Here is a 27,794-nt window from a genome sequence, read left to right as displayed (position 1 = left end):
GCGGCGGCGGCGGCGGCGGCGGCGGCGGGAGCCCGGGCGGCGGAGGCGGGCGGAGGGAGGCGGCGGCGGCGCGCAGAGACGCAGAGCGGCAGCGGCAGCATGTCGGCCGGCGGAGCGCCAGTCCCGCCGCCCCCGAACCCCGCCGTGTCCTTCCCGGCGCCCCGGATTACCCTGCCCGCCGGCCCGGACATCCTGCGGACATACTCGGGTGCCTTCGTCTGCCTGGAGATTGTAAGTGGGGTAACCGCGGCGCGTCGCCCGGGGAGCGAGGACCGGCAGCGGCATCCTTGCTTCCCGGGGCTGGCTCCCTCTGCCCGCGCCCCAGCTCCCTTACATTCGACGTGGCCTTTACCTGCGCCCCTCCCGGGGTCCTGCCCTCTCCATGCCCAGAGCAGCCCGAACCTGGGCCCTCTCGCCTGGCACCTGTTACGCTGGCACCTGCTCTCCCGCTGGCGACAGAAATGGCCCCGAGGGAGCGAGCAGACGGCCCAGCGCCGGGGCCAAGGATTGGGGTCTTTCAGAGGGGAAGGGTGCTTGGGCTTGGGGCGCCGCGGAAGACCCCCGGTGGCTTGGCCAGGGGCCGCGCTTGGCTAGGGCAAGAGTAGGCTCTCTGGGCCTCGCCTGTTGCTAACCTGCCATTTTGTTGGGTGGTGCAAAGGTGTAGCCGATGACTGAGTGACCTGAAGGCTGCCACGACGTGAAAAGCCGGAGGCGGGAGGTGCCAGGAAGAGAAGGCGGGCTTAAGACCTGAGCCTACCCACCCCCTTCCCTTTCCATTGTTAGTGCCCTTTGGATTGGGGAGAGGAGCAGAGCTCTGGAGGCAGGGCAGGGAAAAAGGTCAAGTGAACCGTGCCCTTGGCAGTTTCTAATAAAGTGGGCCTGAGAGTGGCTGGGGCGTTGGTGGGGGAGGTACAGAGGTGGCTGTCAAGTTCCTCGCTGCCTGCCTTTGCGCCTACTAGCTTCCTAACCGACCTGTGCAAGTCGACACTTCTCAGCCCACTTTGTTGGGCCTAGGTGAAGGTGAGGTCACCTGCCCTGCCGTGCACCTTATTGGGCTAGAGATTTTTTAAACCTTTTTAAAGCTATTTTGTGGAGTTGGAAGCTTTTGGAGCTCTTTGTGGACCAGGGGGAATGTGCAAACATAAATTGGGCAACCCCAGGTTGCATCATGCCCTGAGAACGGCAGATCAGAGTGCAGTGCTAGCCAGTCCCTGCCCTTCCTGTAGGCTGATGTTGTTTGTTCCCTATGGAGTTTTCATCTCTCTTTTCTCACCTCCTCTGAGTTTGCATAACCTGGATTTGGTCGCTTCGGTTTCGCTTTTGTGCTTGTGGGGCCGGAACGCCTTGTGAGCATTGGTTTTCTGCCCTATTGTGTGAAGGTGGCTAAGGCGTGCTAAGTTAAGTTTAGCTCAGATTTGAATCTGCAAAAGGAGACAAATGAGTTACAGGCTACGACATCAGTAATCGGATCGTGACTGCGAGGCTGGAAGAGGCTGGTTTTGAGTCTGAGCCCAGTTCAGAAGCATCTGAATGCTTGGGATGAGGCGCGGGCATCCATGTGAGGAGAGTAGAGAGGGGATGGCACTGGGCCCGGGCACCGTTGTGTGTGTGTGTGTGTGTAGGAGGGGGAGACACTCTTAGAACGGTAGAAAGCTTGTATAAGTTCTGGGCTGCTTTAGTCCCATGTTCCTCAAACTCTACTCATTTGCATATCGCTTTTAGGAGTTTTTGCCATATCTGCATTCCACCTGTTCTAGGATTTACAGAATGTTCACTTCGATTCACTTTCTAAACTTCAGTACCTACTTCAGCCTCATCCTAAGCAACAATATACATGAATTCTCGAATTTGATATACTGGGTATATATTTTTAATATTTACTCAAGTATGTACTTTCGTGTTTGCATACATGTATGCATACATATAAAGATATGTAAGGATACATGTATGTATATAGGGACCTGTATACATATATACACAAAGAAGGCTCAAACACGTGCCATCACATCAAATACTGTGCCAAGGGCCATCTGTGGTCTTGTCATACTTTTGGAAACACTGCCTAATTCTGTGGGAAAAAAGTGGATGTGATTTATTTTCTCTCCCCTGCCCCCATATCTCTTTATCTAGCCCAGGAGTTAGTTCTCAACTCTGCTGTACTTAATTACTTGGGCAGCTTTTAAAAATACGGTGGCTGGCCCAGACTAATTAAATAAGAATCTCTGGGGGAGCGTCCTGAGTCGGCTAGGTTCTAAAAGCTCCCCAGAGGGTCTAGTGAACACATGGCTGGGAACCCCCGAGGGCGGCCTTTACCAGGGCTCTGTGGACAAGACGGCCCTCATGCAAAGCCAGAGCTTCTACCCCTCCCCATTCTAATAGGGACCTAGGCCCAAAGAAGTATCCAGACTGTTCCCCTTATCTCTTCAAGTTTTCTTGTTGCTTTAAAGTGTTCAGTCTCCCACGGCTCCTCCTCAGAAATTCCTCTGCCTGTGAATAAAACGTGACAGTTTGCTAGGAGCAGTTCTAAACTCCAGGTGATCTCCTTTCTGGGGGCCTCTTCCAGTGTTTCTGGATATCCCCAAACTCCTTCTCAATTTTGGCCTTCTGTTCAAATGCATTTGTCTTGGTGAGTTCTCTTTTTGCGTCTTGTTGCCATCTAAAGCTTGATGTGGGAAAACAGCAATTGACAAGTGGGCTGGGCTATCAGCAGCTGACTAAGCTAATGAAACCTTGATCTTGGAGTTCACTTCTCACACTAACTGGAAACTTTGCTCAGAAAATTCAGTGTCACAGATGGTGCCTATACTTACTGTGGTGAGTACTCAGTAATGTATAGAATTGTCAAGTCACTGTGTTATACACTGAAACTAATAGAACGTTGTATGTCAACTATACTTCAATAATAAATTTTCTCAAATTTTACATTAATAATTCATTTTCATTCCCTCTTATTATATCCATGCATAATCTCTCAAGTGTAAGCCGTTTATTGAGAGATAATTCAAAAGATGCAAACAGTGCCTGCCTAATGGCACCAGATAAGGCAATTTATAGCACTGGCTTCATAGGTGGAGAATATTGCAACCACATAGACGTGGCATGGTTTTTTGAGACAAATGTGGTCCACTCCCAGATATTTAGGTTGTCAGCTCCTATGTTTTTGCCCCGAGCTATACTTACCAATGCATGCTTGCCTTGAAGAGTGTAATACTAAGTTATTTTTGCAATGCTAAGTCTTTTAGTTTAGGATGGAAAACATCACCTTCAAAGTTACATTTTCAAATTCTCTCAGTGTTTCCTGGTTTAGTGTTTTCTAAGTCTTTTGTCAGGTACTGATTGAATACCTACTGAGTGCAAGACACTCGTCTGGGGGGAAAAAAAAGATGGTAGACCCTTCCTCACCTGAAAAAACATCTAACCTAGTTGAGATGATCTGCATAAAAATAACTGCCATTCAGGGACGATGTAAATATGGAGAGTGAGCTACAGCTAAAGTGTTTTCCAGGCAGGTCTGTTTATAAGAAAATGAACATCAGAGCATCTGTCCTATGGAGCCGAACAAGGTACTTGAGGTCCCTGTCCTCAGTGAGCTTACCTTGTATAATCCGCAAGATAGATCAGATGTTACAGTTAAACATGGAAAAGAAGAAAGGTCAGGGGCGCCTGGGTGGCGCAGTCGGTTAAGCGTCCGACTTCCGCCAGGTCACGATCTCTCGGTCCGGGAGTTCGAGCCCCGCGTCAGGCTCTGGGCTGATGGCCCGGAGCCTGGAGCCTGTTTCCGATTCTGTGTCTCCCTCTCTCTCTGCCCCTCCCCCGTTCATGCTCTGTCTCTCTCTGTCCCAAAAATAAATAAACGTTGAAAAAAAAAAAAAAATTAAAAAAAAAAAAAAAAAAAAGAAAAAAAGAAAAAAAAAAAAAAAGAAGAAAGGTCAATATGTTGAATTCAGTGCGTTGCATGGTTTCGGTGTTTGGGAAACTATCCACATTCCCCAAGATATTCACTAGCGTTTTTCTTTATGGGAGGTATTCTAGGACTCCTATTCACATGTTCTGACCTGCAGTGGTGTGGATGTCCCAATAACTTTCACTCATCCAACAAATACTTAAGAATCTGCTATGCATCAGGCCTTATTTTATGCCCTGGGAATAGGATAATTAACATAGCTCCTGCCCTTAAATTCGTGTATAGTGAAGTATACAGTCAAGAAAGAATTCCAGTGTCTGAAGTGATAAAATTGGTCATGAAAAGTACTATTGAAAAACGGGGTAAAGCACATCCGGCCACTGGGGAGTCCAAGCCAGGCAGCTCGCATGAGACGGTGACACAGGAGTTTAGTCTTAAGTGATGAGTAGACATTCAGTAGACAAGAGAAGTGGGAAAGAGAATTCCAGGTAGAAACAAGGGCATGTGTAAACGCTAGAGACAAGACAGACCATGGCACGAAGGTTCCAGCAACTGTTTTTGTTTTTTATTTTTTCTAAATTTTTTTTTAATGTTTATTTTTGAGAGAGAGACAGCAAGGGAGCAGCAGAGAGAAAGAGAAGGAGACACAGAATCTGAGGCAGCCTCCAGGCTCTGAGCTGTCAGCACAGAGCCCAATGCGGGGCTTGAACCAAAGAATCACGAGATCATGACCTGAGCCAAAGTCAGAGTCGGATGCCCAACCGACTGAGCCACCCAGGTGCCTCTGGTTTTTTATTTTTTTTACATGACTCATGGGAAGGTGGCAGAAGAAGGAGAAAGAGCAGAAAAGGCCCGAGTTGTGATTTGCTGAGAACTGACTGGACCAGGCATCACATGGGGAGCTGCTGAAGTCCAGGGGCAAATGTGATTGTACTTGTGTTTTAGAAATCTTTGAGTACGGGCACCTGCGTGGCTGGGTCCAGTCAAACGTCCGACTTCAGCTCAGATCATGATCTCGTGGTCCTTGAGTTTGAGCCCTGCATGGGGCTGTCTGTCATCAGCACAAAGCCAGCTTCAGATCCTCTGTTCCCCTTTCTCTCTGCCCCTCCCCCACTCATTCCCCACCCCATCTCAAAAATAAACAAACATTCAAAAAAATCTTTAAGTGGTGAAGTTTGCTGATAAAAAAGAGGCTGAAGGCAGATCAGTTAAGGGACTTATGTCAGTGGTTTGAATGAGGGATAATGACAATGACAAATGACAGAAGTACAGAAGAAGAGAGATCTGACCTTTAGAAGGTCAACCAAGTATGTAAAGTTTGACATGTTCTGAAGTGAAACTATGGTAAACTTAAATATAAGATGTAACTCAGAGGAATTACGGCAGGAGCACAAAAGTTAGAGGATGGTGGGGAGGGAGGGGCTCTGGAGCGGGCGTGCACAGAGAAACCTGTGGAAGAGATTTCAGGTTATTGTCAACCCGAAGTTTCTTGCCCAGAAAATAGATTTGAATTGCACAGGGACATTGTGTGTTTGCAGCGGTGAAGAGGGGCTCTCTGTGGGTATGTTTCCTTCTCTGTGGGGGTTTTAATTCTCTAAGTAGGATTTTTCTTTTTCCTCTGGGTTAGAAATCTCCAGCCGTGTGAAAAGAGTCCTTAAAACTGCATAAGAGAAAAGGAACTGATGCCCTTGCCAAAGATTATTTTCGGCACTTGCTTCGCCCTGACTAGCAGCCCCTTACAAAATAGGAAGAACTACAGCTCAGAAAAAGTTACATCAGTTTCCTGAAACTCTTCACCTGGAGCTCCAGAGGAAAAGGTCAAGGACAGGAGATTGGTTTTGCAGAGCCCTACAGAAATGTTGGACGTGGTGGTAGGATCCGTGGCCGTGGCATGTCTGCGTGGATGTGTCCGCATAGAAAAGACTGCGTAATGACAAGGACAGGGACCGGGCTGTCATACACAGTATTGTGCATGTGCAGCACCTGACCCATGCTATCTGATCTGGAGGACGGTCTGGACGGTGTGTGAAGATATTCTAGAGAAACTGGCTGGAGTGGACAAGGGCAGCTTTGAGGTAGATGTCCTGAGCAACTCTTAAAACATCATGGTTCTTCTCCAGGAATCTGCAGTCTGACCTGAATTTCCTGTGTCCTCTCTAACATGAAAGGGGCCATGTCCTTTCATATGTGACGTTCTTAACTTTTGTATAATGGCTTTCAGAAGGAGGGAGGTAAAAAGCAAGAAAAGAGGCATGAATGATCTGTGTGGTCCTTGCTGACATCAAGGCATTGACCTGCATGAACGTTTTTAACCTAGGTGATAACTAGTTACCTGCAAACAGGAAAAGAGGATTTAAAAAAAAAAAAAAAAAAGAAAAAGAAATCAAGGGCAGTTATAAGTAAGAATAAAAAGGGGCCAGAATTTATTTCTCCCCTATAAGGATGCGCTTTCCATTTTAGGACCTTAAGTAGCCTCAGCTACTTAAGAAATTGAAATGGAAATTTGGGGCAGATGGGGAGGAAAGGCCTGTAGTAACAAATGCTTCCCAGCATCCTCAAACATATTTTTGAAATTTTCAAATATGAATCTAAAAAGTAAAACTTCCTTTGCATTAGTGTGTTTTGTACCTAGGCCCCTTCCGTATATGCTATTTCCCATTGCTTCCCAGAACTTGTCTTGTTCTCCTTTCTCTGATTTAAAACAAAAACACCTTGCCAGCTTGTAGCTCTGAATCAGAACTGCACCAGGACTAGTCCGGGGCCAGGACCAGTTTGGATGGATGTCCGCATGGTGAGAGAACAGATGGGGATTGATGGAGGGCTCAGGAGGGGGTCGGGTAAGGCACAAGATAAACACCACCCTGGTCAAGAGTTCCAGTCACAATTGCAGGAGAATAGGTGAATTGAACACATTTGAGGCTCGAAGAAGAGTAAAAATGGAGTGTCATGAGCTAGACTGGCAAAAGCTGCCACCTTCCCCATAACTTTCCATCCCCGCCTCCTGAGATCTTGCTAGTACAAGATCTGGGTGGGTGTTGCCAATAATAACTTAAAAATTGAGAAGTACATGTTCCTGCTTCACTAGACTTCATGCCGATTTTTGAACACCCACCATGTACCAGCAAATGAGCTAGGCTCCAGACAGCAGTGTGTTCTTAGCATCTCAAGCTGCACTTCTGGATCATTTTCTTCTAGAACCATTCATTACACATACCGGTTGGTTTCCGTTTCTTTCAGGGAGAATGCAGTTGAACGTCTCCTGTAGAAAGCACTGTCCTGGGTTCTGAGCGTACAGAGATATTTAAGGCAATGCTGCCGACTCTGACCTCACAATCCAGTGGGCAAACAGCCATATGAACCCATGATTTCAGACCAGTAGATGTCAGTGCTACAGAGGATACACCTGTCAGTAACCATGGAAGGACCAGGTGGTGGCATCCAGCCAGGGAGGTCTATGTGGAAGACGTGCTGCCAGAGTTTAGTTATCCAGAGAAAACTTTGATGGCAGCATGCTAGGCAGAAGCATGAACCAGTGTGATGGACTCGTGTGCAGGGGGTAAGAGACCAGAGCCCGGAGTGCCAGGCGAGGGTGGCTGGGGAAGCAGCAGTGCCGGGAAGAAGGTGAGCTTGGAGTTGACTACAGTCCCACGGTGAACGAATTTATATACTTATGGGCTGCCTTGCAAGCACATCTATCTGCTGACCAAAGTATGTTCCCAGTTAAAAAAAAAAAAAAAAAAATCTTGGAATACAGGTTATGCATAAAGAGCTAACTGTAGATCATCTAGTCATTAGACTATAAATAGTCCCAACATACTAAACACTCTTTAACCATGTTTAAACCAAGTTTATTTATTTATTTTGAGAGAGACAGTGAGGGAGCATGAGTGGGGTAGGACCAAGAGAGAGGGAGAGAGAGAGAGAAATTCAAGCTCATGGCGTGGAGCTTGACGCAGGGCTTGAATCCACGAAACTGTGAGATCATGACCTGAGCTGAAGTCAAGAGTCGGACCCTTAACTGAGCCAGCCAAGTGCCCTGATATTCTGAACTTTTGGAGGGCACAAACTCCTTTGTGATCCTGATGAAAGTTGTGTCCTCAGGAAACTGCACGTGCACTTTACCCAGCTGGATATGACTTTAGGGAGTCAGCACTCCCACATCCACCAAGCGACTCCACAGCAAAAGGATAGAAACCCTTTGGGGGAGACACAATAGCATAGTATCGAGAGCATAGGCTCTGGAAGCCAGGTGTCAGTTCGAGTCTCATTTTAACATTTATTAACTGTGTAACTTAGGGCAAATTATTAATGGCTATCTGCTTCAACTTATCTGTAAAATGGGAGTAATAATAGTAATTATCTCTGAGTGTTTGTGAGGATTAAGTTGGCACAAATAAAACCCTTAGAGCAGTTCTTGGAACATACGCATTCAATAAATGCTGGCTAGTATTTCTTTTATCCTCATTAGCTTCAACCTCTTAGTCAGCTGACTCTATAAACCAGACTAAGAGACCTTTTTTTTTCCCTCTAGGCTTGCTGGTGGGTTCATTCTCACTGCTATAGTGATGAAATGCTCAATATATAAATTTTTTTAATGTTTATTTTTGAGAGAGAGAGACAGAGCACGAGTGGGGAAGGAGCAGAGAGAGAGAGGGAGACACAGAATCCGAAGGAGGCTCCAGGCTCTGAGCTGTCAGCATAGAACCCGATGCAGGGCTTGAACTCACAAACCACGAGATCATGACCTGAGCCGAAGTCGGCGCTTAACCGACTGAGCCACCCAGGCGCCCCTGAAATGCTCAATATATAAATTGCAGGAAAATTGGAAACTTTCTGTTATATACAGAAAGTTCCAAACAATTAAATATTTCTCCTTAGGGGTAGTCTAACCAGTCCTTCCTACCTTCAGATTCACTTACCTTTCCCTGTTCTCATTCCAAACATTGACTAAAAATAGGTCACAGTAGGGACTGGCCTGTTTACTTAGTGCAATAATAAGAGTGCACTAAGGTGAAGGTGTCAGATTGGTTTGAAAACTGTCAGCTAAGATGTTGGAGGGCATGTTTAAAAGCATGCTATTAGGAAATAAGTGACATTTGAAAAGACATAGGCTATTTGCAAAATGAATCCTTTCGAGACACGAAACCATCCAAATAGGAGACAAGTCGCGAAGTGTGTCATTGCACAGCCAGGATGGCCAGAGTTGTTTCTGGCACAACACCCTGTTTTCCTGCGGGGTTACGGGTTTTCACCCATCCACGGTTTCTAGTGAAAACACGTTTCAAGTCCAACTCGGAGGGCTCAGTTCAGTGTGATGGGCGGATGAAAACGTCCGCGACTTTCTTATGGGAAGGCTTCAATCGAGTCACACCCTCGTGGGCTGCAGGAGCCAAGCTGAAGTGGTCAACACATGGGAAGCCACAAAGGAGATCTGTGGTTTCAGGGATGTGTAGCAGTTTAACAACTGCAACTCAACACAGACATGAACACTCCAGGTGGCTGCCAGGGACCCCTGAATTTGAGCGCAGAAGGGAAGGGGAAACTGAGACACAGGAGAAGGCTGATACGTACTTCTAGGAAATGTTTGCCTTTGCAACATACCTGTAAGTCTGGTTGTCTTTTTGTTAGAGCTTGAGGTACAGAGTCATGCACCCCAGCTTTGTTCCTGAAAGAAATGTCAAAATGTGGTGCATTGGGGAGTTTTGTGTGTAATTATCAGACTTTTCAGGACACTAGAGTGATGGAAGGCAGTGATAGACAAGAGGTCAGAATGTGGATTCAGATCCAAGAAGAGAAAACGTGGGCGGACACAGCACCCCATCCTTCTTCGCAGTGTGTGTGCTGTGCAGTTGCTATGATACTTTATCAACTGTTCTCCCTCAGATTGTAACCATTTTTGACTCTGCTTTTCACCTCTACAATCAAGGCTCCCTCCAGAGTCACCTCTACTAAACAGGGATGCTAATATTTACAGTATGGCTGGTAAATGCTCTCAGCTTAGTAACACCCAGGATTAGAAGAGGTGAGTGTAGTGAGCATTGGTAATATTATTAAAAGATGGGTCGTTACAGTTGCAGCCAGGTTGGGAAGCTCAGGAGAAGGGGAAGCTTTTGGTGAAAGGAAGTCATGAAGTGAGGAAGAAAAAACTGTGTCAGAGCCCTAGTGACCTATATGCCAACGTGAGTCTGTGCAGTGAGGAAGGTGGAACTCTGTAGTGAGCTTAATTACGTTCTCTGACCCGTCCCTCCAGTATCTCCCATAGCTACTGTGGTGAGCAGGACTTAAATCCGGATTTCACAGACTTTTCAAGCCCGGGATGTGGAGTATGTTTACGTGGGGGAGGGGCATTCGCACACCTTCCTCCCTCTCCTGCCCCTTTCCCACACAACACACACCGCGAATGAGGAGGCGAATCTGTTCTCTTTCCATGTAGGTGCTTGGTTTCCTTCCCAAGCCTTTGAGGTGTTGGAAGGGCTCTGATTTTGAGTAAGAACGGTTTATCTGTACTGTTTCACATCAGCATCTGCTGTCAGAGCCCTGGTCTGCTCTGTAAGCCTGCTTCAAAACCCGCCTCCCTGCCTCTCTTTCTCCATGCCTCCCATTAGATTTCTTCTCTCCTCTCCCAGCCTCTCAGAGCACACTGCATGGAGCTCTTTTTATAGCACTCGCCACAATCTGCTCCGGAATCAGCTTTGATGGTGTCTGTTTCTCCCTAATCTAGAGCTCCAGGATACAGAACCTCGCCTTTTTGTCTTTTTTCCCCGAGTATTCTTCTGCAGTACCTGGCAGTAGGTTTGAGGTCAACTAGTTTGAGATCCAGTCTGGGTTTATTAAATGTTATGCCTAATTCTGGGGGATCATATAGCCCTTCTTCAGAGTGTCAAATTTATCATAATCCCTGTAGCATATATTTATGCTTTAATATCGGAGTCTGCCTGCCCCTAATAAACAGGTTCTTTATTAGCCTGGTTGAATGAATAGATATTTATTAGTGATGTATATTTCTTAAATAGTATTTAAAGTAACGTAAGTTATTTGTGGTGGGAGAGTAAGAAAAGGTTACCAGAAAGAGGATGCTGAGAAAAAAGGAAACAATTTGAAAATCTTATCACCTTCGGATATTTAGTAGACAGTATGAAAGAGTCGAGAATCTTTTTACCAGGAACATTATTTCTTTCGTAACAACTAATCAGTTTGTGGTTAAATTTGTTAATGTACATTAATATTCATGACTTAGATTTATTTCATAAAACTTTGTGGGTTGATTGTTAATTTGTTTATTGTTATTTTTTTTTAATTTGAAATCAGGACTTCAGGTATACCAGAAACCACAACTGTAAATGTAATGATTGGTGCTTTAGTTATCATACTCAAGTGATAATTCATTATGCTTTCAAAAATATTTTTCAAAGTGGTGGTGAATTGTATGACTTGGCCTTTGTGGAGAAACTTGAATTAAACTTGTGGTTTTGACTTTTAGCGACTTGTGCAATTTGGATATTATCTACACACTTAAGCGAGATACATGGGATTACTGTTTGTTAATATGTGGAGCTCTAGCTATTCTTGGAAACTTGGAGCTTTTTTTACTAAACAAATATGGGAGAGCCTTCTGCCTGCCAGACAGACATGTTTCTATGATATCGCTTCCATGTATATGGGGGGGGGGGGGCGGGGGAGGGAGGGGGTGCTGATTCCTACTTGCCTATAGGTTTCTTCAGAACAGGTTTCTTCAGCCTCAGCTTTTGGGTCACCAAGTCCAGCCCAGTGCCTGACTGACAGTTAGGAAGGGATCATTATGTTGATGGATGAATGGCTTAGGATGCAGAGGCCTATAAGGTGGCTGGCTGCCAAGAAGGTCTCATCGTGCAGTTGGCGTGGAAGCCAGGACATTTACAATTACAATTACATCAGTATAACATATCCATACAGGGAGCTTGCCCAGGGGACAGGGTACCTGAGCATGGGGTGGGACTCAGGAAAGACTTTGGGGTGTTGTCCTCTTCAAGATGAGCTATGAGTAGAGGTTTCTCAAATACTCATGGGGAGGGAATGACATTCTCAGCCAGCATATGTGAGGCCACTCAAATGTGAAAGTGCTTTATCTTTGGACTATGGATTTTTTTTCTTTAATATAAAATGTGAGGGGCTTAGTGGCAGGAGACAAAGATGGGAAAGACAGGTTAGAGCATAAAGGGCCTGGAATGCCATGCAAAGGACGGGTAGCCTCTATTAGCAGTAGCATAGAGGAGAATTGCTGTGGTTAGGTTCGTGAAACTGGCCGTCTTATCTGTTCTTTTGCTGGCATGTTCCCTACCTGCCACCATGCCTACTTCTAGGCATGAAACTAGAAACTGGAAACATTCTAGTTTCTGTCTAATCCACTCACTTTCCTCTGTCCTCCGTGCCCGAGTCTGGACTGTGCTCTGTGGCTGTCACAGTCTCCTCTGTGGTCCCCCAGCCCTGCATCCATTCCTCTCCAGCCCTGTCGCTCTCTGGCCAGAGAGAAGCATCTAAATACACGTTAGATGGTGCTCACTCCTGCTCAGGCATTCTGTGGCCTCCCATTGCCTTTGGGAGAACGCAGGACCCTTCAGCTCAGCATCCAGCCCTCGCCTGTGGCCACCCCCCATGTGGTCCCTGCTGCCCCTGTAGTGCTGGGCTCCGCCCCTCAGCTCCCCACCCCTGAGTCAGGGCTCATCTCTAGCAGGAAACAGCCTTCTCCTCCCACCTCTACACTCCCTAGCTTTGTCTTTTAGGTTGCTGCTACTGGGGCGTATTTCCTGTCTTTTCAGCTCTGGATTTTTAGAGCCCTCACTCAGTGAACCTGCAGTGCCCAGTATTTGCCCAATTGTGACAGGTGTGAAACAGCATTTTACACACTTACTTGTCTCTTTCCTGTAAGAGGCCAGGAATTCTGCGATGGCGGAGACCAGGTGTAGCTTGTTGACCATCTTATTCCCAGCATCTGGAACAGTCCCTGACAGGCAGCAGCTACTTACTGAATATTAGGTCTGTGCCCGGCACACAGAAGAGTATCAAAAATCAGGTAGACCTTGTTCACTACCACGTACAGCAGCTGCGGCTTTTACTCGACAGATGGGCAATAATCTCACATGTTCAAATAGGCCATGATAAGGACGGACACGTGGCCATTAGCGCTGACAGGTTAGAAAGTCATGGCTGATCTGTGCTGGTAAACTCTCTGAAGTGGTAAGAGCGGAAGCCAGAGGTGTGAAGAATCACAGCAAGGATAGGAGGTGAGGACCAGGCACAGATGAATTTGCAAAAATGGTTGACTGAAGAGGAAATAGTTAGAAAGGCCACAGGGTCAAAGGAAGATATTTTTAGGTGATGCAAGAGGTCTGTGTCTGTTCATGGACTGAGGATGAGCATCCAACACGGAGGCAGGTGCAGAAACAGGTGTGGCTCCAGGTCAGACCTGTGCATGGAAGCTCTGGCCTTGCCCTTGAGGAAAGCAGGTGTCTGTGTAGGGGGCTTGCAGCATGTGTACAGGGCTCTGGGGGGAAACAAAGGTAGAGTTAGGGGTGTAAGCGTGGACGTTCAGTTCTGTTGCCCACTCCTGTGACATCTTTCTTTCTTCCTTCAGCTGTTCGGGGGACTCGTCTGGATTCTGGTTGCCTCCTCCAACGTTCCTCTACCTCTGCTACAAGGATGGGTCATGTTTGTGTCCGTGACGGCTTTTATCTTTTCCCTCCTCTTCCTGGGCGTGTTCCTCTCTGGCATGGTGACTCAGATTGATGCCAACTGGAACTTCCTGGTAAGGGATTTTTAAGTCTATTTCAGGAAAATGAGAGAGACGTATAAATATCTTATTCTGTCCTGAAATGCCTGATCCCCTCTTCGATCCCCAGTGAGAGAGAGAGGTCTGGCCACCGGGTCTGCTGTGCTAGTGCCTTGCTGGACAGCAGGGTCCCTCTTTGTGAAATTTGTCAATAGAGCCGAGCAATCTGTTATTCCTTTATGAGTTAGGTGACCTTTACTCAAAGACTCTTTTAGTTCGTACAGTAAATGAATTGCATTACAGTTATTGAACTATTGAAGAGATCCTTTTGGGGGATGGATGCTTTGACATACATCTTGAAATTTTCCATTGATTTCTGCTTCAGATATTAAATACATATATCCTTTTCAGAAAACAAGCAGCGATATATTCTCTTCTCTAAATACTTACAAAAGGGGATAGTTTGTATTTGTTTTTAATTCCTGTCCTAAATTATTAAGAATTGGTCAATTTTAAGAGATGAATTTACAATCAACATAACTTTAAAAATTATGACACCATTAGATTGGATCCACTTACTTTCCCTTTTCCCATATAACATAGGGGTCCTTTTTCATGCTTATGCTTATTCATTCTCTGGGACTATTTCATAATGGCCAGTGGAGGTTGAATTCCAATCAGTTGGTAGTTAGAAATTTAAATCAAGCCTTAAATCAGGCTTATATTGTTCCTTTCAAGTATGGTAACATTGTATTCACCAGCTTTAGGACAGAGGCTAGGCATATTAAAAAATGTTCTTTGTTACAGAGTCTTAGAAGAACCATCATCCCAAATGTTACTAGCAGTGAAGTCTAGTGAATGTGGTTGCCCATTAACCCAGCCCAGGGGCAAATGGTTAGTGTAAAAAGTTAAGGAGGAAGTGTGGTACAGTGGTTATAATCCTGCACAGGCTTTGAACTTAAGTCTGGTTTGCTTAATAACTATGTAGCCTTGGACAAAATATTGAACCTCTTGGGCTTTCAATTTCTTCCTCTGTAAAATGGTAATAATGATACCTACCTCCCTTAGATGCCGTTAAGGAATAATGGCCGTAAAGGAATGCATTCTAAAGCGCTTATCAGCTTTGTGATTTCTAGTAAGTGATCAGCAATTGTCATAATTCCATAAGTACACAAGGCTTGCAGTTTGAAACTTTGAAAGCCCTTCTGTTGAGGGATGCCTTGGTGGTTTAGTCGGTTAAGCATCCGAATTCAGCTCAGGTCATGATCTCATGGTTTGTGTGTTCGAGCCCCACGTCAGGCTCTGTGCTGACACCTCAGAGCCTGGAGCCTACTTCACGTTCTGTGTCTCCCTCTATCTCTGCCCCTTCCACTCATGCTGTGTCTCTCAAAAATAAATAAATGGTAAAAAGAAGAAGAAGAAGAAGAAGAAGAAGAAGAAATAAAAATAAATTAAAGCCCTTCTGTTGAATTACTAAATTGTACACCTGAAACTAATGTTATACCGTATGTTAACTAACTGGAATTTAAATAAAGACTTAAGAAAAAAACATATTCTCATTTTCTCTCTGTCTCTTTCTGTCTCTCTCTCTCTCTCTTTCTTTCTCTCTCTCTCTCTCTCTCTCTCTCACACACACACACAGGAAGTCCTGTTTCTGAGGTTGCTGCTGCAGTGTGTTCCTACATTTTTGCCTTGATTTCTCATTAATGATGAGAAAATATTTCTAATAAATGGTCAAGTGATGAAGATCAGAAATCTCAGTCTAAGTTATAGATAGACACTTAATCTCCTCTCCCTAATTGCCTGGCTTTCCTGTAATAATGTATGAATGAACCATCGATACCTAACGTTGGTACAGCAGCAGCCTCTTCTAGTATTAGGTTCAAAGATGGTGTTTGGCCACCATGTACCAGTATAGCCTTCAATCCTAGCTAATACACAGTCACTGCCCCCACCCTGCTACCTCTTCCCCAGTGCTGTGCTCCCCCTCATCCTGGCCCTTCCTCTGGGACTTTCCTGGACTGCCGAATAGCTCAGCAACTAAAAGGTTAATGCCTGGAAAGGTAGTGAGTCTCCAGGAGCCTGCACTGCCCAGCGTTCCTTCTAACTGGTTGATGCACATGCTGTACCAATGTTTAAATGTTTTGCCAACATCACTCCTGGTTTTATTAGACATACAATCTTTTTTTCATTTATTTAATTTATTTTCAAATTTTATTCAGATTCTAGTTAGTTAACGTATGGTACAATATTGGTTTCAGGAGTAGAATTCAGTGATTCATCACTTGCATACAACACCCCGGCTCATCATAACTAGTGCCCTCCTAATACCCATCACCCATCTAGTCCAAAAAAACAAATAATCCAGATATGAAAAGGACAGAAGACATGAATAGAAAGTTTTCCAAAGAAGACCTCTGGATGGCTGACAGACACATGAAAAGATGCTCAACATCACTCATCATCAGGGAAATACAAACCAAAACCACGATGAGGTACCACCTCCCACCTGTCAGAATGGCTAACATTAACAATACAGAAAATAACAGGTGTTGGCAAGGATGTGGAGAAAGGGGAGCTCTCTTGCACTGTTGTTGGGAATGCAAACTGGTACAGCCACTCTGGGGAATAGTATGGAAGTTCCTCAAAAAGTTAAAAATAGACTACCCTATGATCCAGAATTGCACTACTAGGTATTTAACCCAAAGGATACAAAAATACAGATTCAAAGGGGTATGCGCTCTGATGTTTAGAGCAGCATTGTCAACAATAGCCAAACTATATAAACAGCCCAAATGTCCATCAGCTGATGAAAGGGTAAAGAAAAGGTGGTATATATACACAATGGAATATTACTCCGCCTTCAGAAAGAACGAAATCTTGCCATTTGCGACAGCATGGATGGAGCTAGTGTGTATTATGGTAAGTGAGAGAAGTCAGAGAATGACAAATCCCGTATGATTTCACTCATATGTGGAATTTAAGAAACAAAATAGATGAACATATGGGATGGGGGTGGGGAGGGGAGAAAGAGGCAAACAAACCATGAAAGACTTGCAAACATCTGTTTTCCTTTTGTTTATGTTGAGTCTAATTTTTGATATTGCGTACGTTGTTAATATTCTTATAAATGTATTAGGTTTCCTAAACTTGTGTTCCTCCCCCCGAGCTGTAACGTTATATCTGTTGTTCGGGCAATAAAATGTAAGAGTGGGTTTTGGTTTTTTGGTTTTTTGTTTTTCCTAATTAAACCACTTTATGGAAGAGGCCGTTGAAATTGGAAGACCTCCCAGTCTGTTGCATGGTCCCCTGCAGAGTGTATCCTGTGGTTTTCTTAGCTGCGGCCGTCCACTCTGAGGGAGCGAACGGTGGTGGCCACACACAGCACACGGTGCAGCGGGGTCACTGCGCAGCCTGGTGACAGCAGCCACGTTTTACAAGACCTGGCTCACGCCTTCAAGGAGCAGACTTAAACGCTTGCCATGTTTCCAGAGGGCTCCTTTTGTTTCTCCTCTTGTGTGATTTTCTACATAATCAGTCATTTTTTGACCACATGGCTGCTTTTGGTGGGTTTCGTAACCTATGCTGTGTACTCCTAGCCAGAAAGAGTTTTGAGCCAAACGTACTGTGGGAGTTGCCACCAGATGGTAACAACTTTTAATTGCTGTGTTCTGGAACTGTTAGACATTAACTGCTCAAAAGATAATCATTTCCCCCAGTGGTGACAGTTTAATGCTACCTGCATACAATGCACAAAGGAAGCAGAAATACATTTTGATGAAGAATTTATTTTCTAAAAGTATTTGTTGTGGGATATTGACTAAAATATTCATAGCTTCTAACTGTTGTTGATCATGAGATTGAGTTAACATCCGTGGTGGTAGATGTCCTCAGTATTTTTCCCCAAGCTTTCTAGCTTCAGTATAAATGATGAAATAAAAATATAATATGTAATATATGTAATAACCTATATTAAATGCGAAAAACTTGCCCTATTCTGAGAAAAGAAGCAGGTTTTCATTTTGAAATGGTTTTTCTGTACTCTGTGTGTGTGCATGTGTGTGTGTGTGTGTGTGTGTGTAGAGGAAATAACACCATTCTGCCTAACTTTAAACAAGAGATACCATACTTATTTTCCACTTTTGGAGAGGAGGGGTGTGAAGGAAAGATCTATTTTAGGAAAATAAAAGCTACAAAAAGAAGTCCTGTACAATTAAACAAATTCACTTTATTCCCCCAACACAGTTGACCCACATTTGCCCATTATGGACATCACTTAATACTGTGAATGTCTTGATCTGTATTTTCTGTTCTGATACTTCATTTACTTATTTGATCTTTAGGTCGATTCCTATGGGACACCATTTTCTCATTTTTTCAGATGAGAAAGCTGAGGCTCTGTGTGGCCATCACCCCTTTTCATGCTGCCGTTGCAGAAACCAGGATTCCCCTATTTGTGATGTAGCTTTTTTTTTTTAACTAGTAAAAATTTCACCTTGAAGTGTGGAGCAAAACATGGGCTTAAGATAAGAATATGGGGGGGGGGGGTGTCATTTGTTGCTGAAAAAAATCAAGCTATGCTTGAGGCCATTTACCTGAGCAAAAGGTGAAGACAAGTGGGCAGCACTCTAGGGTGTATGAATATTGGAAAGTTTGGCAGGAGAGCAAGGGTATGCGAAGGAGACTCAAAGAGGACGGGGCCATCTGCTGATGGGGACGTGCCAAGGACTCAGGACAGGTGGTTCCCAAAGGGTGGTCCCTGACCAGCCGCAGCAGCGTCAACCTGGGAACTTGGTAGAATGTAAACTCTCCCATCCTACCCAGACCTACTGAGTCAGGATCTCAGAAGGTGGGGCCCCATAGTTTGTGTTTTAACAAGCTTTTCAGATGATTCTGAGGCATGCTTACCTTTGAGAACCACTGGTTTTGCATAAACAATCTGCGTTGTCCAGAACGAGCAAAACATGTGGAAGACCTTCTTGCACACATTCCACACAGAACAGCAGTTGGAATAAGATGACGAGGATGGCCAAATATAAACATGGGCGTGGCTCTCCAGTGGCGGGGGATCTTTACTGAGCACCTAATATGTATCTGGCCCTATCCTAGACCCTAGCAATAGAGTGGTGAACAAGACAGGCCTGCAGTGGCTCTCAGAGTTTGTTGTAGCAGGCAGTGGCATTAAAAAAATGATTACACGATTGATGCATTAATCAAAATGATGTTAATGGCCAAGCAGGGAATGCTCAGGGTACTAGAAGAACATATCTGTCATCTTAGGTCCACTGGGAAGCGGACTGTAAGATGGATTTAAAAGTGCAAGAATTTTTTTTTTTTTTTTTTTTTAGAAGGAGGGGAAGAGATAACACCTGTCAAAGGTAATGGGCAAGGAAGTAGGATAAAGCAGGAAAGTCTTAGAGTGGGATGTAGATTGGCAGTCTTGGCCAAGTTAACAAGAAGCTGAAGAGCACAGTTCTTCCTTCAAAAGTCTTGTATTGGGCAAAAGTGGCCAGGCACCCAGCATCCCCACTGGAGCATCATTAGCTGGGGGCTGCCAGGAGGAATGTGGCATTGGCTGAAACACAGCAGTAGGTCCCCAACCCACTGAAGCTGGAGCTGTCAGCTAATGCCAGGTTCTTTCTTAACGGGGAATGCATGCAGTGCGTGATTACAGAGGCTACTGTCCACTTCTTTCACCGGTGGACCCACTTCTCTGTGTCCGAGGAACTGCTCCTCCAAGGTTCTCTTCCTGAGTGAGCACTTAGGCCAGATGGACAAAGCACAGCCCCTCTAACTGGCGTTGGTCTCAGGGCCACAGCCGGTGCTCATCATCTCCCTCCTCCACGAGCCGTCTTACTGCCCTTGCTCGACACTCAGGTCTGCCGGTCTCGGTGGTTTACCTGGCGGTGTCATCCAAACCCTCCTTCCTGAGGGTGGCCGAGCCCCTGGTAACCATATCCTTGTTTTGCTTCAGCTGTCCATTTTTAGTCCCAACCGGGCATGAGAGTTCCAAGAGCAAGATCACCTGAGTTCCACATGTGCTGCCCTCCTACGTATCTGCAGCCTTCCCTTCCCTTGATGATACGGGCAAACTACCCTTGTCAGGATGGTGATTCCTCCTCTTGCCTTTTGTTCCCCAAATTCACAGGCAGGCAGCATAGCTTATAGCTCAGTGGGACCCTTGCTGTATCCTCCAGCAGGAGTATACCCTTTGGGGGACCAGGGCCTCTGGACATGCAGAGCTCAGAGTCGCAGGAGCAGCAATCACAAAGTCATCAGGTTATTGGGAGTAATAGTAAGTGGAGAAATTCCTGCTTCTACCACTCGTTTCCCGTTCTTTCAGTGGGGATATAACACCATGTAGAAAACTCATGTGCCCTATACCTACCACATCCCAAAAGATGGCCACACGTTCTCCAAACTGTGCCTTTAGCCAGTCATTCCGTCATGCTCTCAGGCCAGCAGCTTCTAAATGGTGCACTATGACACAACTCATGGTCATGGGCCCATTCCCACTCTTCCTCTCCTGAGAAGTTGGTCCTTTGGTCACATGCTCTGTTGACTAGATGCCTGTGAATCAGGCATTCTGTAAGTCCCTGTATAGTGGTGGTGGCTGAGGCCTTCAGGAAAGGAATAGCTAATACAAACTCAAAATGAGTGTTTGATTTATGAGAATAAACCATATGCCTTCCAGGAAGCTAGGAGCCCAGTTTCATCAATTTGCTACCAGGTAAGGATTGTGCTATATCAAAGTCTCAGAGTTAGTCTCTGCTGTTGGCAGGTTCAACATTCAGAAGAGGCAGTAACTAAATCAGCTTTGGCGATTGGAAGTCAATGCTACTGGGCGTTACATAGCCTCCTTCTCCCAACTATGGTCATTCTGCTCTTGGGCCCATAATGCCAGTAATCAGGTGGCTGGTGACAAAGCCTGGCTTGCATCAACTGGCTGGGCCAATTTTTCTGTGTGTCATTCCATGCCTGGATGCTGCTGGTGGGCATCACCATGTGACAGACAGATCACACTTCACACCAAATCCCATATGTCCATCTCCCTGCTCCATACTTCCTTGTCTCAGAACTTTCAGTCTTTTATTCTCCCAGGGCCCTGACCATTACCACTGACCATGAGTCTCTGTATATCCTCACTCTGGGCCACTTTGTTTTCCAAACAAAGTACATGGCATAATGCACCATTCACAGTTCAACCCATTAGGAAAATATTCCCTAACCACTGTCTTTCAAAGCCAACCCTGACTGTGGCTACAGTGCACATATGATACAGCCACTGTCCCTTGTCACCTTGCAGCCACGAATCATGCCACCATAAAGAAGCGCAGGTGTTTTCTTTCTCCTTCAGCTAGACATAAGGGAACCCCTCCTTCATGTGGCCACAAGTGAGTGAGGAAGGGGGACAGTTCCATTGTGGTAGGTGATTGGGGGTTCAGGCTAGCACCTGATGTGCCCTCTAGCCCGGCTCAGATTGATCTCTGATGTGCCACCCCATCTTAAGGATTGCTGTTGACCTGTTTGACTTACTGGGTGGTAGTTTTGACAGAATTCCATTCATGGTGGGATGTTCTGAATACTTAGTCCTTGGTATCTCAAGTCAAAATGCTCCTTCTCCACGTGGGCCCCGTAGAACATCAGGAACAACTTGCTTTACAAGGACATGTAACCCCTTACTGCAGGTTACCTGCCTGACTCTAGAACTCCAAGCACCTGCGTGGTGATTTTCTCTCCAGTGTTGTCATGAATTCAATTCTTTTCCTCCAACACCTTAGGATACATGTGGCCCTAGAATAATATGGGTAGCTGGACAGCATGGCCTAAGCCAAACAGAGTTAGGAGTGCACGAAGTTTACTGGATGGTTAACACCATGAAAGATGAAGAGGGAAGGAAAAGGGTTGGACAGGGAAGCCTTTACCACAGGTCAATTCTGATACTCCTGAAAAGGAGGGAGAAGGTAAAATTAGACAAGAATAGAAAGTTGGTGGGAGGTGGGGAAGGGTGCAAGTGGTAATTGGTTGTGGGAAGAGTCTCTCCAGCCACACAATACTGTGTGTAAGGAGCATCAGCCTTGAGGCATAGAGTGCTTCCTAGCACCAAAGGCCACCACCTTGAGGCCGAAGTGGCCGATATTCAGAGATGTGAGGGTAGCAGGAGATGAGGTTGGTGAAGATGATAAAGGCCTCATCGGACCAAGAGTGGCAGGCCATGTCACCAAACTCCTTGCCTCTTCAAGGTAACATGAGCTGCTCCTGGGGATCCAGCGCAGTAAATTAGTTGAGTGCCTAATGATCTCAAACATATCCTCTCAATCTTTGTTACTAATTGAGATCCAGCTCTATTATTTTTAATCCCTAAAAGTAGTCACATGTGGACTTTCATCAGTTAACATTGTTGAATAACTACATATATCTGAGCATTTCTCCTCTGGACTAAACACATGATCAGTATGTAACACTGTTCTTACAACTTTTGAAGGCACTGGTGAGTTAGCTTATGAATTAGGTGTTCAGTGGAAAGAGTTTTTAGCGTGTACCTTTAATTCTCACTCCTGATGAGTAAACTTTTCCTTATTATTCTAGGCAGGGTAAGAACAATTCCTATGGATAATTTTGTTTGCTGAATGGGCATTTACAAAGGCAGAGCTGTGTTCTTTCTCTGTAACGTTGCTGTATCAGTAATAGACCATGTGATAGAGGAAAGAAAGTGGACTTTGGAACCAGACAGACTTATGTGGCTTTGAGTTCTCCTTTCAGAAGTTCATCTTTGTATGATTTTAGAACAGTTATTTAATTAGGGGTGCCTGGATGGCTCAGATGGTTGAGCATCAGACTTGGGCTTGGGTCATGATCTCACAGTTCGAGGGTTCGAGTGCCGTGTCAGTCTCTGTGCTGACAACTCAGAGCCTGGAGCCTGCTTCGGATTCCGTGTCTCCCTCTCTCTCTGCCCCGCCCCTGTTTATGCGCTGTCTGTCTGTCTCTCTGTCTCTGTCTCTCTCTCTCTCAAAAATAAATAAACATTAAAAAAAATTGTTTTTAAAGAACATTTAGTTAATTAAAAAAACAAAAAATTACTTGTTTGTAAAATGGGAATAATAAATGGTAGTCGTAAGGATGGATGATAATGAGTGTAAAGTACCTGGTATCTGGGAGCTGCTGACAGACACACACAGCAATGTGTTGATGGATGTCATCAGTTCACGTAAGATGATGTGAATTCCAGTAGAGTCGCGCCTCACAATGCCAGCAATATACGAAATCACCTGATGACAATTAACTTTTGTATGAGAAGTTCCTGAACTTTTTGTAGAAGCCTATGATATAATATTTGCTTTTTTAGAATATCAGGAGATACGTTATTGAATTCTGTGATGTCATAGGTCATCCGCATTTTTCAGTGTATGAGGTGACAGTCTCGTGGATGAAAATCATAATTGCTCAGAAATAAAAGACTTAATTATAAATGTGTGTATATTATTACATAACTGTATAATGTATTACAGTAATATTATTATCTAGTAACTATAAGAACAAGGTGTAATTTTTTTAAGTTTATTATTTATTTTGAGAGAGAGAGAGTGTGTGCGTGAGTGGGGGAGGGACAGAGAGAGAGAGGGAGAGAGAATTCCAAGCAGGCTCTGCACTGTCAGCACAGAGCCCGGTCGGGGGCTCAAACTCACAAACCGTGAGATCATGACCTGAGCCAAAACCAAGAGTCGGATGCTTAACGGACTGAGCCACCCAGGTGCTTCAAACAAGGTGTAATTTAAATGTTGTTTTACTTGAATTTTAGGAACAGCATACGTTATTCCTTTTTTATGTTAATATTGATCTCTGTGGTACCTTACTCTATGCTGAAATTACATATTTTACTGTAAAATTTAGTGTAGCAGAAGGTTTGCCACTACCGATTACAGTGAGTCGGTTGATTTTCCTTTGGATTTTGATAGCTTGACGTTGCTCAAGCAGCCAAAGTAAATGGTGAGTATGGTGAAGGATTGACTACATATTCTAACCTTCCTGAACCTAAACCTCATCAACTGAAATAAGGAACAGGGGGGAAAAAGTACTACTTTTAATTGTAGCTGTCTTTTTTTTTTTTTTCCTCTTTCAGGATTTTGCATATCATTTTACCGTGTTCGTCTTCTACTTTGGAGCCTTTTTACTGGAGGCAGCAGCCACATCCCTGCATGACCTGCATTGCAATGTGACCACGGCTGTGCAGCCACTCTTGAGTGATAACCAGTATAACATAAACGTAGCAGCCACAGTGAGTGTCAAGGAGTCCCGGTTACCAGCACCCACCCCTGCCCTGCGTTCGCTGTCATGGTCTCCCAGAAGCTCCTCAGGCAGCAGTAGTTTTCTCTAATAATAGCCATTGGCATTAAACATATACTAGCTAAGTATCTATGTAATAACCTGCTGGGCAAAGTACTGCTGTTACCCCTCGTGTTGTAGACAATGACGTTGAAGCACAGAGGCTGACGTTCGTGTAAGATGACAGCCAGTCCGTGGTTGTGGCTGGCATGGTACAACTAAGTCTACCTTGTGAAAAGAATTCCTTGTGCTTTTTACTTCCTGTAACTCCAGACATGGTAATTCATCTTAATTATAATTGTAATGCCTTTCAATTCAGTGAATATTTATGGAGAGCCTAGCACGAGGTAGGTAATTTGCTGGGTTTTGGGGACAGGGATGAACAAGGTGCAGTTCCTGCCACTGGGGAAAGTCCCCATGAGTGAGGGGGTGAATACGCCAGCCAGTACAATAGATGACAGAGGAAATACATGCCGTGGAGAAATATTTTGATTTTTTTTATCTTCCTTAATTCATAATACTTAAGTGAGTTTGTTGTTTTGTGTTGATATGGGGAATTTGAAGACATATTATTTCTGTTTTTATAATCTTGAAAATGCCAGAAATCCAACTTACTCCCTGAAATGTGCCGATATTTAATATGACTATATAGCAAGTTAGTGACCCTCAAGTTTTACTCTTCTATGCAGACAGCACATACAGACATCCCAGGACTCCCCATGTGGTCATTAAAATCTCTCTGGAGCAGCGCTGTCCGGCAGCACTTACTAAAATGGTAGAAGTGTTCTGTGTATGCACTATTTGATATAGTGGCCACTAATTAATCCAATTAATCCATTCATTTTAATTAATTTACACTTCAATTTGAACAGCCACATGTGGCTGTGGCTGTCCTATTGAACAGCACAGGTCTAGAGTCTGGGTTTCAAAGGGGAGAGCTGTGATGATTCTAAGACCTCCTATCATCCCCCGGGTTCTCAAGCCTCTGTTACAATTTGTCAGAATTCATTGAGCATCTCCAATGATTAGACTGATTATAGATTGCAACAGAAAGGAGCATGGCTCCAGCTTTGACAGGCTTATAGTTTAGATCAGTGTTTTTATACTTTCTTTTATAGGAAGTGAAACTGTCTCACTTAATGAAACCTTACTGAAAACCCAATGAGTATAGAAGGCAAGAGCACAGATGCTCTAGTTGGATTGGGAGAAGACGTCCTTCCTTCTCTTAAGCCACCTCTGTCAGCCCTATCATCTCTGAGGCACTTTCGTGAGATCCTTATTACCAAAGACCACAGCTAGAAAGCCACTGGACTTTTAACAATTTTATGAAGTGAAGAAAAGTTCAGGGCCTTGGAGTTGACTTTTTTCCTACCAGGTGTCCTTCCTATTAGTCCTCAATTCTCACAGAATTTTCCTTTACTACTTCCATCCCCTCCTTTTTAGTGCTGCAGGCTGTCTTCGCACTACCTGCCAGATCCTTGTACTAGCACCAAATTGGTCTGTTTATAGTTGCCTTAAGATCCTACTTTCATAAGAGTAGCAGGTGCTCAAGGACTTGATGATCCATGTCATTAATTTCTCACTAACGTTCCTTTGTCCCAGGAGCCCAGTTTTCAGTGTTGCCATGTTGTGATTCCATTGTGGCTGACGCTCTTCTGTGACTTTGTCCCTGTTATCCTTCCCTCTCTCTGTGCCTAAGGGAAACTGCCTTAGTAAACCTCTACATGCTTTCCTTCTACATTACATAGCAGCTCATCCATATGTTCTCATAGAAGTAAACCTTTAGTTTCTGAGTTTTCATCATACCTAAATGTATGATTTGTTCTTTTGTAACACTATATTGAGTCCCTCACTTTATTTTTTATTTCAATATACCTGAGAAAGGAAAATTCATTTTTGTTAACAATAGATATCAACAGTGGTCATTCTCATTCAGTAGACGATGTCTAGATTAGAGATGCATCAGAGAGACAACCAGCAGAAGGCAGCTGGGGAGAATAGCAGAATGGCAATTAGAGAATGGTCACGTTCTGTAGGTGAATCCGATATTCCCTCTCAGAGCTGGAGTTTTCTGGTAAAGGATTGCTGCACTAAGTCATAATGTTTTATCACATTTAATTGCTTTGTCTTATTGTTTTCTATGGATCATGAATTCAAAAAGGATGAGGAGAATAGCTACTGTTTGTTTATATGCACCAAATGCACTGATGTACACGTAGCTGTTGCTAAAGAAATCCTTGTCAAATAGTAAGGACAGTAATTCAGAGTTCAGTGCGGGTTTCAGAAGTATCTCCCACGCCAAATGAATCTGTTGATTCATTTCTATGGGTTTTCTTTGTTTACTTCTAAAATCCCTTTCCACTGTCACCGGTAGGATTTTATATATCCTCCAGTTCTCATACTTGCACTTTTCTTGGCCATGAGATCACTGTATGAATAGACACCTCGCAGCGAATTTTTGAATACGGTATTGAGAGTTTCATAAATACTTAACAAGTGAGTCCAGCATGTGAACAAACGTTAAAGCTAGGCCTGTCCACAAACGAAAACATTATTAGGGGCTAGAATGTTGAAAGGAAGGGTTAATGATGTGAGGCGATTAGATGGTAGTACAATCATCAAAAAGATGAATGAACATAAACCATTTCCGTAAGTGTTGAAGTATCTTTAGGTACTTCAGTCTTCAGATAGTTGTTCCTTGGGATGAGTGGGTTTTTCTAAAATTAAAGTCAGTGTTATAAATCTGATGTGAGCTTTTGTTTCCTTTTTCTTAGATTTTTGCCTTTGTGACGACAGCCTGTTATGGTTGCAGTTTGGGTCTGGCGTTGCGAAGATGGCGACCGTGACACTCCTTAGAAACTAACAGTCTATGTGTTGGTTTCATTTGTCTACGTTATGTGTCTGATCAATTTGGATACCATTTTGTCCAAATGTAATAACATTCCAAAAGCAACTTGTTTATATAGAGAGAGCACCTAAGGACAAGTTTTGGTTCATTTCATGGATGGAATTTTAATTTTATTATGATGATAAACAGAGAAGTGGCCTTTAATTTTACATCTGCCTCTTTCCTTTTTTAAGAAAATTTTCCCGGGGCGCCTGGGTGGCGCAGTCGGTTAAGCGTCCGACTTCAGCCAGGTCACGATCTCGCGGTCCGTGAGTTCGAGCCCCGCGTCGGGCTCTGGGCTGATGGCTCAGAGCCTGGAGCCTGTTTCCGATTCTGTGTCTCCCTCTCTCTCTGCCCCTCCCCCGTTCATGCTCTGTCTCTCTCTGTCCCAAAAATAAATTAAAAAAAAAAAAAAAAAAAAAAAACGTTAAAAAAAAAGAAAATTTTCCCTTATATCCATAAAATATACCGATATTGTTCATGAAAAAGAGGTATATCTTTTGTTTGGTTATTGAGTCACCTAAACCTTAATATTACTAGGTAACTAAAATTTCATAAAAAGAAAAAAGACACATTTTAAATAGTCTTCCCACTGAATTCTGTCTTTTTAGCGTAAAACAGAGATTGGCACCATTTTTCTGTAAAAGTCCAGATGGTAAATATTTTAGGCTTTGTGGGCCATACAGTCTGTGTTGCAGCGACTCAGCCTTGCTGTTACTTTGTGAAAGCAGTCATAGACCACACATCAGTGAATGAGCATGCCTGGGTTCCAACAAAACTTTATTCGCAAAGACAGGCAGCAAGCTGGATTTGGCCTGTGGGCTGTGAGTTACGGTTTGCCGACCTCTGGTGTAAAACCTTAGTTCTATGTTATGTATTTTATTGAACTGATCCTGAAAGCTATAAAACTAGATAAGCCACATAATATTTAGCCT

The 27,794-nt window shown here is 44.2% G+C and overlaps 1 protein-coding gene across 1 annotated transcript; it reads left to right on the top strand.

Moving 5' to 3' along the window:
* Positions 1-27,029, top strand: MAL2 (mal, T cell differentiation protein 2). The gene is made up of 4 exons (XM_045453839.1): positions 1-231; positions 13,515-13,685; positions 23,770-23,925; positions 26,747-27,029. The coding sequence occupies exons 1-4, from the start codon at positions 100-102 to the stop codon at positions 26,816-26,818; spliced, it is 531 nt and encodes a 176-aa protein (XP_045309795.1). The 5' UTR covers positions 1-99; the 3' UTR covers positions 26,819-27,029.
* The last annotated feature ends 765 nt before the right edge of the window (positions 27,030-27,794 follow it).

The sequence above is a fragment of the Leopardus geoffroyi genome, chromosome C3 (genome assembly GCF_018350155.1).
Source record: "Leopardus geoffroyi isolate Oge1 chromosome C3, O.geoffroyi_Oge1_pat1.0, whole genome shotgun sequence".
Lineage (NCBI taxonomy): Eukaryota > Metazoa > Chordata > Mammalia > Carnivora > Felidae > Leopardus > Leopardus geoffroyi.
Note: the sequence above shows the minus strand (reverse complement) of the source record. Positions and strands in the feature narration are given on the sequence as shown.